Raw genomic sequence first — 17,660 nt, forward strand, 5'->3', positions numbered from 1 at the left:
TTTTTCACAGTACACATTTTGACATATCATTGCAGGAAAAGTACAAGTAATAACATTCGATATCACAGTGTTCCACTCAGTGGATGTCCTTCTAGTAAGATGGCTCACTGGAAAAACATACAGGGACCATCATATTATTAATTCCACCTTTCTTTTTTTCTTTTTTTTTTTACAATGGTGAGTTAAAATGTCTGTTCTCAAAAGACCTATTTATATAAATTAGTTGTATTGTGACATAGGCTATGTCTTTAGTGTGCAATGTTACAATGTCAATGTATTTTTTATTTTACAGTGCATTGCTGTTGCTGTAATGTGATCACTGTGACTAAGGTTTGTAAGTCTAAGTGCAGAATAAAGTACCCGTCCACTAATATATTGATGTTGTGTAAAAACAAACAAACTCACAAAAATAGTCCAAACTGTCGCTGAACGCAACTCGGGCGCTTTTCACCCAAGATGCACCTGTCCAACTGAACTGTCTGAGAAAAGCCATTTTGTTGTGCTAGCTAGCTATGTTGGTAGAGAAAGCCACCAATAATATAGGTCTCTTAAATCAACGCTAACTATGTCTTTTCTACGTTTTTGTTTACTGTCTCAAAATACAATAATTGAAGTAGTTAAAATCTGGAAGTAGGTTAGTCAGGAATGGCATGGACTAGCCTGCATAGCTAAGGCTAAAGTGTTCTGGAGAAGACGAAAACTGGTAGTTAAAGTGTGCTGCAGTTCCAGCTTCCATACTGTTAGCTAGCTAGCTATCTGTTTACTTAGCCGACGGTGGTTATGTTTTCTGAATTTCCTTAGCGTTCTTCAGTGTTTGTTTGTAAATGAGTTATAAATACACTGCGACAGTCTGCCCTGTCAACCAAAGACAACTGGTTCAACGAAGACGCTGTGTTGTGGACAGTAAATAATCAGGCTACTGAACAATCCGACACTAATTTAGCAAAACACTTGAACCATACAGCGTTAAGCCAAAGCGCTAATCTGATAATGGCAGAGGACACCCGACAGGACAAGAGAGCCAGCTTCTCTGCCATAACGGAGCACAACACCAACGGGATGGCCAGAACCTCCGCTGTGGCCTCAAGCAAAAGTGGCGCTTCAAAGAAATTAGTAATCAAAAATTTCAAAGGTATTGTCACTGATCGTTTTCACATTTGTTATCTATCAGCAACAGCATCAGTCACACCAGTTCATCTTAAGACGGAGAATGTAACTTATAGATCATACTGTAAAAAGTTGTCTTGTATACATGTTTTGACAGCAAATAGAAAGTAGATACTTGACGGAACAGCTCTGATTAGTATGCTGCCTCCCATGCCAGATTTGAATAGGGCTCGTTTTCATAATCACACGTGTTTGTGATTTAGTTGTTTTGCCTGGAACATTGATTTTATTGGCAGTGTTGGTTTTGAAAAGCTTCTCACAACTTGTGGTTGTCCCATCAGACGTTTGCTCACATTGGGTGCAGCCTTTAGGTCTAAATAAAGGTGTAAGGCAATGTCTGTGTGCTGTTTGTTACCACACTTGTGATAGGCTTTCACTTTTTCATATTTTGTAGAGTAAATGTTTATGGTAATGAAAATAATTGATGTCAAAGCTAGAGTCCTTGGTTATAACATACAGAAATGTTTTGCTCCTATTTGATCTTTGTATTATTTTGATGATATAGGATTCAAATTTTCAAATAAGCACAAAGCATATTTTATTGGCCACCAATAAAAAAAACAAAAACACCCTTAAAGTACTTTTTATGAAAAAAAACAACAATAAATATCTAAACTTATTTACTAGCTTAAGAAACTAGAAAATTAATATTTTAGTGAAAAGTCTCAAAATCAAATTCTGTAATCAAAGTTGTATTCTGCACCTTATTCCATGAAAAATGTGTATTTACTTTCTTACCTGTAGGTCCAATGTGTGTAGTGGAGGAGGTGCCAGTTCATTGTCGGTTATCCCAGCAGTGACCATGAAAAACTAATATTACTTTGTCTTCATTTGAATTTTTAACCAAGATATATAAAGTACTGCATATTGCAGGCATGTGGAGACAAGTAAGAAATTATTTGTTGAAACGTTTTACTTTTAACATTTGACTTTCTCACTGAATGGACTGATGGTTACCAAATTAACATTGTTTCTGCTTTTTTGTAACAGACAGGCCAAAACTAGCCGAGAACTACACTGAGGACACGTGGCTGAAGCTACGAGATGCGGTGGGTGCCATCCAGAACAGCACCTCTATCAAGTACAATCTGGAAGAGCTCTATCAGGTTTGCTGTCCGTCTGTTGAAACACCTGCAGTTCGATTCTTTTTTTCTCCCAAGCCCTGATAAGTGTGTAGCAGTGTTGGATTGTAGAAATGTGTCAGTTTAAAACAACATGACTAGCAAACATTCTTTGTAGTTGTAAACACATGATCTTTCAGCAGATCATATAAAATAGACTTGAAGTTGCCAGTGGTTCATTTCAGCTCAGGGTGAAAATAAACATGCATAGAATTGTAGGTTAACTAGCACATCATAAACAGAATCTCTGCTTTTATGTTTGTTTACTTTTGCATTGGTGTGTACATTAATGTGCAGACTGTTGTGCAATGCAAACTGCATTTCCACATAACAGCAGTGGATTTTAATAAAATACTCATGATTAATGACAATGATCCTTTTTTAAATCAAGAAATCAAGTTGTTCCCTCTGCTGTTTGTCTAACAGCAGAAATGTAAAATGATCTCTTGTTCTCTTCTTTCTCCTGCTTCTCTCTGTCCTTCTCTCTTTCTTGAAGGCGGTAGAGAACCTCTGTTCATATAAAGTCTCCCCAACGCTGTACAAACAACTACGGCAAGTCTGTGAAGATCATGTGCAGGCCCAGATCTGCCAGTTTAGAGAATATCCTTTTTTGTGGACGGCTTCATCAGGCAAGTTATGCCTTAAACCTGTTGAAGCATTTGAAGTTGGGATGAATAAGATTCATGTTTAGGTGTTTTGACTCATGATGTATTGTGGGAAACAGACTTACCAAGTACTAAACCAGTGATTTACTATAAACCAAACTGCATTAATTTCCTAACCTGCTGTTAAACAACACGCTCCTAGTACTGTATGTTCATCGGTATTGGCAGCTTTAAGGTCAGTTTATGGAAGTCTAGGCTTTCAGGTGTTGTTGCAGTCTTTTCTCACAAGGGGTCAACCTGTAACAAGTTTGGCAGTTATCCTCAATGTTCCCAAATCCCACATAATTCAGCTTCTAAGGAGCAGTGGTTCTCACTAACAGGTGGTGCAACATATTGTGCCATAAAACAGCAGATTTAGAACAAAACATGAAGCGACTGACTCACAAAATTGTCTCAAATTGTAAGCAATCCAATTATAGGCACTTTGATTTTTTTTTAAATCATATTTAGTATCCTCCAGTTGCTTTATAGCTTTATTTGGGCTTTGTTTTTTGGTAAGCTGGACTTGCTTTATATACTCGAAATATAGATTTATTTGTTTGTTTGATTTTAGAACCTCAGCATGCTCATCATAGATTGTTTTGAACAACAAGTGAAACCACTGTGTTTATACTGCACATGCTCCCAAGCCACAGGATAGTGTGAGGTATCAAAGTTTTGTTTTAATGATGTGAGTGAATGGAAGATTTTTTTCTTTAACTCTGAGCTCACAGAGTCTTTGGACAACCTTTCCTTCCTGAAGCGAATGAATCGCTGCTGGCAAGACCACTGCAGGCAAACTGTAAGTTTGATGTTTGACAGATCTGAATGTCAAAACTATGCCGCATATAGAAAAGTGTAAATCCCATGTTTAGACTGTTCTTGTGTTTCTCTTTATAGATAATGATCCGAAGTATTTTTCTCTTCCTGGATCGTACCTATGTGCTTCAGAACTCTCTACTCCCTTCCATCTGGTAAAATTAGGTTATTCAAATTATTCTTCTTTGTTAAGGTGTACCGTGTGTGTGTGTGTGTGTGTAAGAGGGTGATGTTCTGTACCCATTGCAGGGACACTGGGTTGGAACTGTTTCGTACCCACATTGTGAGTGACAGTGCAGTGCAGAAGCGCACAGTTGATGGCATTTTGGAGCAGATAGAACTTGAGCGCAATGGAGAGACGATAGACCGCAGTCTGCTCAGAAGTCTGCTGGGCATGCTGTCGGATCTGCAGGTACCTGATCGCCAGTTTACCAGTTTAACACATCAGTTGATGGACTCAATGTATGCCAATGTTTTCTCCTGACTGTCCTCATTTTTGTTCAGGTTTACAAAGATTCCTTTGAGGAGAGATTTTTGATTGAGACCAATCGCTTGTATGCAGCAGAGGGACAGCGGCTGATGCAGGAGAGAGATGTGAGTGAAACTATTAATGGATATATTATTGTAGTGTGTCACATGGTCACAGTTATTCATCTGTAACCTGATATACACGTAATACCAAGGATATGAATAAGTGTGTCTGTATGTGTCCAGGTGCCTGAGTACCTGCACCACGTGGCTCGTCGGTTGGAGGAGGAGAATGATCGTATCATGAGCTACCTCGACCAGAGCACTCAGTAATTTTCTTTTACGTTTTCACTGTGACAAAAGAATTGTGTCATGTACAAAATTCTTCAATAAGAGATAACACTGCATGAGCATAAACCTGTCATAAACGAAACGATTGTGCCCTTGTTAAACAATTTCATTTGGTCCCTCCCTGAATTATGAGGAGTCACTCAAAATAAATACAGTACACATGGAAAGAAGGGTATATGTGCATGTATTTGTTTTATAGAGTGATATATAAACTGCCAAATGGTCTTTACCCCTTAACAAGTACACAAATGATGCATCATAATATTAAGTGACTGCTTACATTTCCAGTACACTCTGAAAGTCTCTTTATTTTTTTTATTTTATATTTTCACATTAAGCTCCCTCAACATCCTCTTAATATTTCCTAATAGTTTATTCAGTTTGTTATGTACTCTGACACATAATTAATAACTTCATTCAACACCTTAATAGTTTTTCAAGTAGCTTTAAATGCATGACCCTAGAGTTTTAGTTGTAACTCTTTTTTTATTTTTCTTTAGTTTTCAACAAATAATTGAAGAACAATAAGACTTTTAACTGGTGCAGAAAGGTCAGGAGGTGATATTAAAGGAAGTTTCTTGAAAGGAGCTTACAACAGGGTCAAAAGACCAACTTTGAATATGTATACATCTATCTTTTGGATACGTTTGCTCATTTATTTACTCCTCTTTATTTCACAGGAAACCACTTATTGGCTGTGTTGAGAAACAACTTTTAGGAGAACATATGACTGCAATACTACAAAAGGGTACGTCTGTGTGAAAGACTTCAATGAGTCCTCTACTTAAGCTTGTGTGTGGCAATTTAGAGTACATTTGTGAAGCTTATGATAATTGAATCCACACATGGTTGAGACTGTAGTTTGTGACCTTCTTCATTTGGTTTGCATTACATAAGATGCCCACGATCTGGATGTTATCAACCTTCTTTGTCTAGCTGTATTCATCCAGAAATTGAAACATTTCTGGATGAATTTATGTAGTCAATAAAAAATTCAATACAAGTTGAATGTTTTTGTGGCAGGGCTGAGCACCCTGCTGGATGAGAATCGTGTGACTGAGCTGACCCTCCTCTACCAGCTTTTCAGCAAGGTCAAGGGAGGACTTCCCACATTGCTGCAGTTCTGGAGGGATTACATAAAGGTATACACATAACTCGCACAACATATACATAGACCCACAACACAAAGCATTACCATCGAGAAAACGTGTCCATGTCCTAGTGAAATGAAGGCACATGTTGTTGAAACTTTCTCTGGTCTTAGTCCTTCGGTGGAGAGATTGTATGTACTCCAGAGAAAGACAAAGACATGGTGCAAGACCTGCTGGACTTCAAGGACAAGATGGACAATGTGGCACAGAGCTGCTTTACAAGGAACGAGGCATTCATCAATGCAATGAAGGAGGCCTTTGAGACCTTCATCAACAAGAGGCCCAACAAGCCTGCTGAACTTATTGGTGGGTGACTTAGATATTTTTTACAACTTTGAATAAGTGCAAAAGACATTATTTGTCTTCATAATTATTTCACACACCATATTTTATTGTGGCTTTTATAACTTCTGGCATGTAATAACAGCTTTCTTGGTCATTGCTTTCCATCCAGCTAAATATGTGGATTCGAAGTTAAGAGCAGGGAACAAAGAGGCTACAGAAGAAGAGCTGGAGAGAATCCTGGACAAGATAATGATAATCTTCCGTTTCATACATGGTCAGTTACGCTTCTGTGTGTTTTTTGGAATGTATATGTAAAGTCAAGTAAAAGTTCATTCATATAGCCCAATATCACAACTGTATCTCAATTTGTATAAGGAAAAACCCCTTTAATAGGGAAAAAATGGAAGTATGTTGCTTTCTCAGTCAGATGATGCTTTTAACCACGATGAAGCTTGTTACACTCTGATGAGCTCTTTCGATCCCTCTTTTTCACCCCCAGGAAAAGATGTGTTTGAAGCTTTTTATAAGAAGGACTTGGCCAAGCGTCTACTGGTTGGCAAGAGTGCTTCAGTTGATGCAGAAAAGTCTATGCTCTCCAAGCTCAAACATGGTGAGTCCAACGTCTTCTATCTTGAGTGAGCAAGTTTTCAGTAATCAGGATCCTCCTCTGACAATTTGCCTTTCATTCACACACTGATGGCAGCGAGCTACCATGCAAGTTGCCTGACCACTGGGGGACCACTGTATATGCTTAGTGTTTGATAATTTTACAAATTTGGGCTATGATAGGAAGGCTCACCAGCAATTTATAGGATTTAAAGAGGTCTACAATTTTTTTGACTTGGCCTGCCCAGTACAGTGTAAACACATTATGTTAATTTTCCTAAATTTGGGACAGTCATATGCTTTGAATACACTTAAAAATCCTTCAGATAAAAACTTTGAAGTTTCCCCTTCCCTTCCACAGCAGCGTATAGAGCAGATCTTTGCATCTACCCTGTATTATATCGGATGAAACACTAAAGTCAAAAAGTTAATCTGACATAGTCATGTGTGTGGATGTGGTGGCATGAGGTGTGAGAACAAGTCAGCAATGACATGTTGTGGTTTTTGACTTCCTGCAGAATGCGGAGCAGCATTTACCAGTAAGCTAGAGGGGATGTTCAAGGACATGGAACTGTCCAAAGACATAATGATCCAGTTCAAGCAGGTACCTACAGTCTCTACAAGCATACATGTTTAGCTTTAAAATATTGATGCTGTGTGTATGCATTCCACTGTGCTGTGTCATTTAATACATTTCTCATGCATGATTGTTAAATTTATGATATTTCTACTCAGTATATACAGAACCAGAGTGAGCCAAGCAACATAGAACTTACTGTCAACATCCTTACTATGGGCTACTGGCCTTCGTACACACCCATGGAGGTCCACCTGCCCCCAGAGGTAAGCATTTCTGTGTTTAGTTGCTGATCTTTGTGCACACCATGCTTTGGCACGTCTGACAAATATACTTAACAAGCACACTGGAGTGCTAGTTGTAGCAATTCATGCACCTAAAATATGTATAATTCTGAATTTCAACATTCATTTTTGTGGGTTAAGTGAACTTGAGCATTAAAAAAGACCTGGGTTCACTGTATGTTACTGATTGTGTCATCCTACTTAAGCAGTACTATTCTACTACATCCAATCTTCATACAAATTGAATCTCTTTATGTTTTGGTAGATGGTAAAACTCCAGGAGGTGTTCAAGCTGTTCTACCTGGGGAAGCACAGTGGAAGGAAGCTGCAGTGGCAGCCCACACTGGGCCATGCTGTACTAAAGGCAGAGTTTAAAGAGGTATGGTACATCCCAAGAGAAGAGCGACAAATTGTCTGAACTGCACTTACAATGACTACTTTATCCCACAGGGTAAGAAGGAGCTGCAGGTCTCTCTGTTCCAGACTCTGGTGCTGCTGATGTTTAATGAGGGAGAGGAATTTAGCGTGGAGGAGATTCGCACCGCCACTGGCATAGGTTACACATGTCTTTAAATATGTAGTACAACTATTCCATTGTGGCAGAGGCACCTGCTGTATCACATTATCATTCTCTCTTATCCTGCGCAGAGGAGGGAGAGCTCAGACGCACACTGCAGTCCCTGGCCTGCGGAAAAGCACGCGTCCTCAACAAAAACCCACGAGGGAAAGACGTGGAGGACGGAGACCGTTTCAATTTCAATAATGATTTCAAACACAAACTGTTTCGCATCAAGATCAACCAAATCCAAATGAAGGAAACGGTAAAAATACGAACACATTTCTTTTTTTTCCTTCATCACACACTCCTCCTCCTCAATCAGGGCTGTTTTAGTTACACTTACATGTGTTTTCCTGTGCAAAAGGATGGTTCTCGCCCATTTTTGAAACACATTTTCCTCACAGGTAGAGGAGCAGGTCAGCACCACAGAGCGCGTGTTTCAAGACAGGCAGTATCAGATTGATGCAGCTGTGGTGCGCATCATGAAGATGAGGAAGACCCTCAGTCACAACCTACTGGTATCAGAGCTCTACAACCAGCTGAAGTTCCCTGTCAAGGTGATGTATCTTAAGCTTATTGTTATTTGGATTTTTCCTCCAACACCTGCACACCCAAATAGGTCATCAGCATCTGTCTCGCTTTTCTCTCCACAGCCGGGCGATCTGAAGAAGCGGATCGAGTCACTCATAGACAGAGACTACATGGAACGTGACAAGGAGACTCCGAACCAGTACCACTATGTTGCCTGAAGGGGTACCACTGTTACTGCCATGCTTTCCTCACAGCAAGCGTACAGCTGGCCCCCGCAAAAACAGCATTACAGCCCTTCAGCCGCCCGACTCTCCTCTGGTGCCCATCTTTCCCTCCATCCATGATCCTGGCTGCAGCGCCCAGATCACACAGAGCTCCAGAGAGACGAGAGAGACCTGGCTGTACTGCTTCCACTCTGCGTTATCTTTAGTGGGATGGGGCTGGAGGAGTGACCCTGGTTGTTGATGGCTGGTTTATGTGACTTACAAATCTGCTAATGCAAAACTCAACTGAAAATAACTAGCACTTTCCTCTGTCTTGGTTTGTTTTGTTTTGGGTTTTTTTTCCTCGTCTGGAGTGGGATCTTTCTTTTCTCAGTCACGTCATCCTAAAATCACTTATTTTCTACTATAGTTGGTTTGTCTTGAGTTTTGTTTTATTTCATTTTTTGTTGGAGGCGTTCTCCGTATAAATGGCTGCATAAACTGCTGAGTGTAAACCTGATTGGTTGGTTGCTTAATTTGGCAGAGAAACAGTTGTTGAGGACAAGACGGGACTTGAGAAGAATCAAGTGGGCCAGGGGGGAGGGTTCAGTGCTTGTAACACAGAAGCTAAATGACATGCAGGCAAGCCACTTGGGTATTTCTTTGGGTACCTTATATGTTTTGACCAAAATGTCCAAATGTCCAATGTCATGTGCTGACGTTTTTGTAGATCAGATTGTATTCTATGTAAGAGTGAGAAAAGTGAACCTGAATAAATGGATATTTAATGATTCAATTAATGATTTCTAGATAGCAGCTAGTGGTAGTTTTTTTTATTATTATTTGAACATGCCTCGTCTGTTAGGCTTGAGCTTGCTGCGTAATTCCTCATGCTGGTAGTGTGCACCTCCTTTGGCCTAGTCTGAATTTGTCAAATGAATTGTAGTCAAAAAAAAAAAACAAACTAAACCAAGCATGTCAATAATAGCAGAATAAGTGCAGTTTGGGCAAATAAGTATCAATGAGGATTTCTGTCTTATGTGCAGTTTAAATATGAAAATATGGACATTACTTAGACCAGAAAGTCTGTCACACACCATGCCTTTTGCAGTTTCCCAAGCGATACAACCAGGAAGTGGATTGACGTCTGTTCTCTTTCTATACACTTGATTTTTTAGGTGTTTAAAGGCATTCTGCTATTTTCAATGAATAACAGTCATCACTTTGATAGAAATGGCCCACTCAGGCTTTTAGTATCTCAAGTTAATGGAAGATGGAACTGAAAATGGAAGGGTGTTTCATGATGCTTTCACTATCACTGCAGGGAATGTGCAGCTGTTGTATGATTAACAAATAGATCTTAAACCAGTATGTCAACAAGAGCTAGTTGTTTGACATTATAGTTTCGTTTTAGGACAAGAAAATGGCATATCTGTTGTTAAAAAGCATGCTTGAGCTATGCAGAGGGAATGTAGCAGGGTGCTGATAAGTCTTGGGCAGCAGCATTAACGCAGCCTCTGCGTTCCTTCTAGGGTTTTGCACACCCTCGTGAATTGATGAAAGTGTCAGCTGACTACCCACAAACACATGCACTTTACAGCCTGCACAGCACAGGGTGTGTGTGGACTCGCATGCTGCCTTCCCATATTGTAAATTATACGCTGTGCTCCGGATCATACATGTCATACACCATACAAATCTTTTCATGTGCCGTTTAAATCGTTTCAGAAATGTTGTGTTCAAGTGGATGTTACAGATTCATCTGTGCAGCTTCCACTATTTTGTTCTCCTCTATCGAGAATTATATTTCATATTTAATATGAGTGCAAGTGAAAAGCTTTGAAAGAGCTAGTAAACCTTACTAATTTTAATAATACGGTGAATACTTTCAATACTTTTAATTTTAACACTGGTGTGAGTTCCTCGAAAAATAAGTCATTTCATTGGGGGGTTATTCCTGGAAAGGACTATTTTTTCATTAGGTGTCTCTTAACACCCTGTCGATGTCACCTACCCGATACTATGTAAAGTTATGTCGGTCTGTAATAAGTCAGATTTATCAACACACGTTTTCTTGAGCCGGAAATGCGTTTTCTCTTACTGTGTTGTGCATAGTTGTGCCATTTTGTTTTTTTATCAGGAGTAAGAGTAAAGTTTAGAAGTACTGCCTTGAACAGAGCTCAGTCCTGGTGAAAGACGGAGGGGGCGGTCTCACGTGACCGGGTAGCTCTGAATGCTGCCTGTTCACATGACGTGATACGGCCGTGCAGTCAGTGTGGCTGTGACCGACATCTAAGCGTGTTTACTGGTGGTTTCTACCAGTAGGACGTGCTTCAGGAAATCCTAAACAACGATTTCTTCTATCATCAGACAGCAGCGAAACATAAACGACACAGGGAGGGACACCACTGACGCGGCGCATTTAGCCAACGGTCCGGGAAGTCAAGTGCAGTTTAGCGAGCGCCGCGTAGACCCACCTGCGCCTGCAGCGGCGTCACAACACCGCCTGTTCAGGCTTTTTTCTCCACCTCTTCAGGGACAAAAAGTAAAGTCTGCTCTGTGGTGTGATCTGACCTGAAGGATGAAATTCTCTCACGTTTTGGCCGCGCTCATCATCGCCTGGTCCGCGGTGTTAGGTGAGTGTTTTGCGCCTACTCATCGCTGTCATGCCGCTGCTGTTGGACCGAGCGGCGTCACGAAATGGGCCGCTGGTCAGCTGCGGTGTCGGTGTCAGTGTTCCCCAGTTGCAGCTGAAACAGCTTGTCAAAATGTGACAGTTCTGGTGTTTTTTTCCTTGTCCATTATAGCAAATTTAATATCTGGGTGTGAACTGTGGGTCGAACAAAGCAGACTCTTTGAAGACGTCGCCTTGGACACTTTTCTGATATTTTATAGACCAGTGGATGTTTTCATCGAGAAAATAATCACAGATTAACTAGTTGTAAATGGAGATAATCGTTAGTTGCAGCCAAGTGTTATCTAAATGTAGCTGGCGCTACATGGCCACATGTGTGTACATGGCTGTTATGTATAGCTAGCTACATAAGAGTTACAATAGGTACGTTACAGGTACGTAGGTAGCGTAGCGGTGAGGAGTCTGTTTTCAACCACCTGCGTAGGAGGAAGAAATAAGATACAACGTTATTCGTTCATGGCTTAACATTTAATATGTGGATATAACATGATACCTCCTGTTGTAACTAAGGTACAGTTCCCCCAGTTCTGTTGGACAGCGGTTCACATGGAAAACTTAGGTCAGCTGTCCTGAGGTAGAGCAGAGTTTCCCGGAGAAGTCCCTGGACTGTGTTCTATTCAGTTCTATCTGTTCTATTCTAATGTGATGGCCAGGTTTTGTTAATGTTGTGGAGCAGCAGTTTGGCTTCATTGTTGTGCCGTTTGAGAGCTTCACGTGACCTCTGTGATGGCTTTGTGTTGCACACGGACCATCAGGGGCCTACTGACAGTGTTAGTTTATGACCACTTTAATCCCCCTGAACACACAGACACCTGGCTGCTGACGCAGGAAAGCAGGCCAATAGTCAGCTCCAGTAGCTGCAGTGTGTTTCATGCTCATCCTAAATGAATTATCAGAGCACTGTTGGCCTTTTTAAGTCAGCACTAACCGGGTGGTCCGTTTTTATTTGCCACTCTGCAACATGGTGAGGACTTCCTGCTGCAGACCCGTGGTGACCTTAGGCTTCAAGGCCCTCGGGACCAGCATTTCCTCACAACACAGAAATACTTTTCTGTTTCTATATTCGCTCCACACCGACTGTCTAACACTGCTATCTGTAGCTTGATGCTTTGCACACAGGGCCACTTTTACCTCATGATCAGATTGCAGTGTTGTGTAAACCGTCTGCTGTGTGTTTACGGGGCGAGCAGCGAGGTGACATCGGGGTCAAGTTTCAGCAAGGCAGGGAGTGTGTGATTGACAGAGAGCGACACAGGACTGAAGCACAGTGCTCTTTGCAGTAGGATCAATAGGTTATGCTAATGGAGAAAGCTCAAGATGAAGGGAAGAGCGGGAAGGGAAGTGAGAAGAGTGTGACAAAGGGGAAAAGCTCAGTCAGTCAGCTGTGTAATAAGTGAGTTGTGAAATTTGTACACATTAGCCCACAAGCTAGATGCTAAATAAATCTGTCTCTCAGCAATGTTAGAAAGTAACCAGCTGCTATTTGGAGCATCTTTTCAATTCCAAAAATCTTTTTAGTAGTAAAATATTGATAGTGGCAACTGAATTTTAAAACCTGCCAGCACTGGCGGCCTGATGAGTAGTTTTTAGTTTATTAGGCCCACACAGTTCATAAGTTGTTTATAGCTAAAGTCTGACATTATAGCTAAAGTCTGGTCTAAGAGAATAAGGAAATTAAACACAGTCCACACAGTGGAGTATTTAAGAATCCATGTCTGTGCAGTCGGACAGTTAACCAAAGAGCAATAGTCACACTCATACAATGGTCACATTTGAGTCAAGCTGCCTCAACTTCTCTGTAGACATTCTGGGAAGTGTGAAGCAAGTGGTGAAACTCCCGTATTGCGTTACTGTATTATAAATGAGTGACAACATTTTTTTAAGGATGTGAGTTGTCAGGTTGATAAGTACATGAGTCTTGAATAGCCACTGCAGCTTCCACACAATATGCTCGAGGATTACAGCTGCTATCACTCACACATAGACACGCAACGGTGAGTTTGCAGTTTCCAGGCCATAAAGGTATTAATAGTCTATTCTGCTAGGGTGAAATTTGCCAGGTTGGCAGAGTTGGTATATGCTGCTTGGTAATTCTTAGTATAACTAGCAAGTATAGCTCCTGACTCCATCACTCAGGAGACGTTCAGTTACAACTGTTACACATCTGGAGTGGCCCAGCGGTTCTAATAAGCTCTGCAGTTTTGTCAGGAACATGTTGTGGTGTTGTGGTCTATCACTTTTAGCTGTCTGGAGACCTCTGGTGGTGGCTTGTGTGAACTGCTGTATTCTGTATGTAGGACATGGCATCATGTAACATCGGTTACTGTTGTTATAATCATCACTGGTATCGTTTGTGCTAATTTTTATCTAACCAGGCCAGTCAAATAATAACCAGGAGACCCAGATAAGGAATACTTGACACTCACACAGTAATACACAATACTCAGTATACAAGTGTGTAGTCTAATGCCAGTACAGTAAAGTTGGTTACACACAGAATCTGAATGTATTTATCAGCAAACTGAACTGTATTAGCTGTCCAATTCATAATAAGGCCATATTGTGCATTATTAATGTGTTAATCATTGTGTGGTGTTTTTAACACTTCACCATGTCATATACTATGTATCCACATGAGAGGAAGACAGCTGAAACAAGTATTTTTCAAGTCTATTTTCCGTTTGTTGTTTTTCAGACGTTTGCATTTTAAATGAATGATTTTCTTCATTATTTCATTATTAATATTGTGCCTCATTTCGCTAAAGGTCGTATTCAGGCTGTTACTCTTGAGGTGAATGAAGGGAACTCCACCTGCATTAAGGCTGAGCTTTCGGCATCATTCTCCATCACGTACAACACCACCAACAGCATGGTAGGTGCAGTGCCAACCTTATTCTGGATCACTGAAAGCATTGATTCTGATGTGATTTATTGTATCTCCACGTCAACACCAGTCATATCTTTTGTGTTTCCTCAGAGAACAGCGCAGATCCCTCTGCCTGACTCTGCCACCGTGGATACAGGCAGCAGCTCGTGCGGCACAGACAGCAGCTCACCGTGGCTGGTGGTGGTGTTTGGAGCCGGCCACACGCTGGGGCTGAGCTTTTCAACCAATGGAAGTCTGTACAGCGTCGCTAACCTGACGCTGCAGTACAACCTCAGCGACACGTCAGCCTTCCCTGAGGCCAACAGCTCTGGTGAGAACAAATACTGCAACACTATCCGAACACATAATATACTGTAGATTCATAACTAATTTGTTGTATGTTTGCTTTTGTCTTAGATGTGGTCACTGTGGTGTCGTCTTCAGTTGGGATCTGGGCGACGATCAACACCACCTACCGCTGTGACAGCCCCAGCACTTTTGGAGTAGGTGGGGCAACTGTCACTTTCTCTAATATGAGGCTGGAGGCGTACATGCCAGGAAATGACCTGAGTCCAGCAGGTACGGCTCTGAATGTGTTTTTGTTCCCGAGCTGATGAGCTTCTAGGTTGCTTGACCTGCTGATTCCATATTTCCTCCTCATCATTCATCATCATTTCTCTTGTCTCAGAAAGCGTATGTATGGCCGATCAGCCCACTACTACTGCTCCACCTACCACTGCCAGTTCTACAACAACTGCAGCTCCAGCACCAACCCCTCCAGGAACACCTGAACGGGGCACCTACTCTGTAAAAAACAGCACCGGCACAGTGTGTCTCCTGGCTCAGATGGGACTGCAGCTCAACGTCTCCTATTTTTCTCGATCTCAGAATAAGGTAAAAGGGAGCTAGGACAACTCATCGTAATCAATAAATTTCAGTGTATCCTGCACAACGAACTTCACACAAACCAAATGTATTTTTGTCTACTTTGCCAGACTATCCAAGGATTAGTAAACCTGACTCCCAATCTGACAAGTTCATCAGGATCATGTGAAGCCAGCAGTGCTACCTTGAGTCTGACACAGGAGCAAACTACCACGCTCAACTTCACCTTCACTCTGGTAAGATCTTCCCTCCTCTTTTGTGAATTTGGCTCCATGGTCAGTTTGGTTCTCGTGTGTGTGTTTATTCAACCAGTCTCCTTTCATTCACAGAACTCCACAAGCAACAAGTACCACCTGAGTGCCATAACTCTGCTTGCTGATTGGTCTGATATGACTGGTATGCCATTTGTAACAAGCAACATACTTTTTCCTTGGCTCTGATTTATTTCATTCAAAGAATGACTGACCCATCTTTCTCTGCAGCTCCCCTCTTAGCCAGTAACACCAGTCTCAACTATCTGCGGAGTACGCTGGGCCGCTCCTACATGTGCAACGCAGAGCAAACACTGACTGTTTTGCCGACCTTCTCCCTCAACACATTCCGACTGCAGATCCAGCCCTTTGGAGTCACTACTAACCAGTTTGCTACAGGTACAAATATTTTTCTCCCCAATTCCTGCTGGTATCCACTTTTTATCTCAAGTTTTCTTCATCTTTGTCCTTTGAAGTTAATGTTGATTGTGAAAACATAAGAAACCATGACAGCTCATTTTTCCCACGTTTTTTTGCAGATTAAACAAACAAGAAACACTGTGTTGATATGGGAGCTTTAGATGAGCTAGTAGGCCTACAGTACGTGTTAACTTCGGCGAGAGCTAGGCTAGCTGTTATCCCCTGCTTAAAGTTTTCATGCTAAGCTACACTAATCAGACAGACATGAGAAGTGGTCTCATCCAAGAGATTCAGTGGTCTTGGACAAGGTTCACGCAGTCTTGCATCAACAAGGTCAAGGGTCCCTCTAGTCCAGCTGCACTTTGTTCGGGCATTTAACCATTAACCACTAGAAGTGGTCAGCCATAATAGGTTTTCGTTGCATCAGGCAGCCCTGTACTGCATCAACGTAAACACAGCTAATGCACATACAATAACATTTCTACATCCAGAATTCTGCAATATAATGTTACTTTCTCCTCTTCACTGTTCTTCCCTCTTTTTTTCTGCTTCCAGCGGAGGAGTGTCAGATGGACCAAGACCAGATGCTCATCCCCATCATTGTCGGAGCAGCTCTTGCTGGCCTGGTGCTGATCGTCCTCATTGCATATCTAATAGGCAGGAAGAGGAGCCATGCTGGATACCAGACCATTTGAATGGACCCTTCATTTAACTTAAATCTGACAGACTGAATGGTGGAAAGATGAGCCTGAGTGTGTGAGCGAGCAAGTAATGACTGGACATAAGCATGAGTGAACGGAGGCAGCTGTTACTCTGTGGTGAGTGCATGTTTTTGCATATCCTATGTGACCTCCTGGATATTTAATCTTCCTTTCACTTTCTCTGTGAGATGATGAGAAGCCAAAGACCTGCTAACTTTAGATGGTGTGCATCTTGATGACGCCCGAGGGGACTTAACAGGGGCCTTCACATAATCAACGATGGAGGCAGTTTGAATTTGCTGTAGCAAGTTCACCATCAGCAGTTTATTCTTGTTTCATCATGTTCTAGGAATTGGTTGAATTTGCTTGAACTTGTTGTTTTTAGTTATGTAATTATGTACTATCCCATGCAATTAAAGAGGCAGAAGGCTGTTCACATGAAATGTATGATAAAGATAATTTTTTTCCAATGGTTTCCAAAAAGTTCCAATGGCTTGTCCACTGCTGGTTAAAGCTTTCAAAACAAGGATGTCATAAAATAATCCCAGTGACTCTCATATAAGGGAAAGCTCTGAATGTGTGTCTTTTTCAATTCCTCCACAGTGGAGACAGACAAAAAGCCAGAGGTGACCTAATAGTTCACTGAGGCACAATTTAATCCAACTAATTCAACAGTCTGGTAGTTCTGATGATTAAAACAGGGATTTGTTGTCAAAATGTATTTAACATTACAAATGAACAGGTGCATGGGTTCATTTTCTATTTTTGCTTTCCCCCACCCTCTCCTTTAAGAAATGTTAATATCAATTGTAGTGATTTGATCTTTTATTTTTATAGAAAATGGTTTGATCTCGTTTTCTATTATGCATCTTACTGAAAGTTAATAAAAATCTTTAAAGTCCAGCTTTGATTTTGTTTGTCATGGATGTATTTCCTGCAACAGTAGCTTTGTGAGTTGTTTTGTATGAAATAAACACGGCTGTTTACTCTGAGCTGTTCAACCAGGTGTATATTATCCAGTATACTCAGAGCTGGGATCAGTGCCAAGGTTATTTTCGTCCAGTGCAATTAAATGT

At 41.2% G+C, this 17,660-nt stretch overlaps 2 protein-coding genes across 2 annotated transcripts; both read left to right on the forward strand.

Moving 5' to 3' along the window:
* Positions 1 to 489: 489 nt before the first annotated feature.
* cul4a (cullin 4A) lies at positions 490 to 9,556 on the forward strand. The gene is made up of 20 exons (XM_041936176.1): positions 490 to 1,132; positions 2,158 to 2,273; positions 2,785 to 2,888; positions 3,665 to 3,734; positions 3,833 to 3,906; positions 4,001 to 4,163; positions 4,256 to 4,345; positions 4,466 to 4,548; positions 5,251 to 5,318; positions 5,594 to 5,712; positions 5,835 to 6,027; positions 6,176 to 6,280; positions 6,506 to 6,616; positions 7,131 to 7,216; positions 7,348 to 7,455; positions 7,739 to 7,852; positions 7,924 to 8,029; positions 8,122 to 8,294; positions 8,437 to 8,589; positions 8,686 to 9,556. The coding sequence occupies exons 1-20, from the start codon at positions 991 to 993 to the stop codon at positions 8,779 to 8,781; spliced, it is 2,274 nt and encodes a 757-aa protein (XP_041792110.1). The 5' UTR covers positions 490 to 990; the 3' UTR covers positions 8,782 to 9,556.
* Positions 9,557 to 10,999: 1,443 nt separating this feature from the next.
* On the forward strand, positions 11,000 to 17,487 carry lamp1a (lysosomal associated membrane protein 1a). Its single transcript, XM_041936866.1, has 9 exons — positions 11,000 to 11,402; positions 14,227 to 14,333; positions 14,439 to 14,658; positions 14,745 to 14,906; positions 15,016 to 15,221; positions 15,323 to 15,448; positions 15,542 to 15,608; positions 15,695 to 15,862; positions 16,439 to 17,487. Exons 1-9 carry the CDS (start codon positions 11,348 to 11,350, stop codon positions 16,576 to 16,578), a joined length of 1,251 nt encoding a protein of 416 aa, XP_041792800.1. The 5' UTR covers positions 11,000 to 11,347; the 3' UTR covers positions 16,579 to 17,487.
* The last annotated feature ends 173 nt before the right edge of the window (positions 17,488 to 17,660 follow it).

This window comes from Chelmon rostratus, chromosome 1, assembly GCF_017976325.1.
Source record: "Chelmon rostratus isolate fCheRos1 chromosome 1, fCheRos1.pri, whole genome shotgun sequence".
NCBI lineage: Eukaryota > Metazoa > Chordata > Actinopteri > Chaetodontiformes > Chaetodontidae > Chelmon > Chelmon rostratus.

Excerpts from the sequence above, each read along its gene's own strand:
- cul4a (XM_041936176.1), top strand. The coding sequence starts at position 991 with ATGGCAGAGGACACCCGACAGGACAAGAGAGCCAGCTTCTCTGCCATA. Across the intron at positions 6,281-6,505 it reads AATCTTCCGTTTCATACATG|GAAAAGATGTGTTTGAAGCT; the intron begins GTCAGTTACGCT and ends TTTCACCCCCAG. Across the intron at positions 6,617-7,130 it reads GCTCTCCAAGCTCAAACATG|AATGCGGAGCAGCATTTACC; the intron begins GTGAGTCCAACG and ends GACTTCCTGCAG.
- lamp1a (XM_041936866.1), top strand. The coding sequence starts at position 11,348 with ATGAAATTCTCTCACGTTTTGGCCGCGCTCATCATCGCCTGGTCCGCG. Across the intron at positions 15,609-15,694 it reads TGATTGGTCTGATATGACTG|CTCCCCTCTTAGCCAGTAAC; the intron begins GTATGCCATTTG and ends CTTTCTCTGCAG. Across the intron at positions 15,863-16,438 it reads TACTAACCAGTTTGCTACAG|CGGAGGAGTGTCAGATGGAC; the intron begins GTACAAATATTT and ends TTCTGCTTCCAG.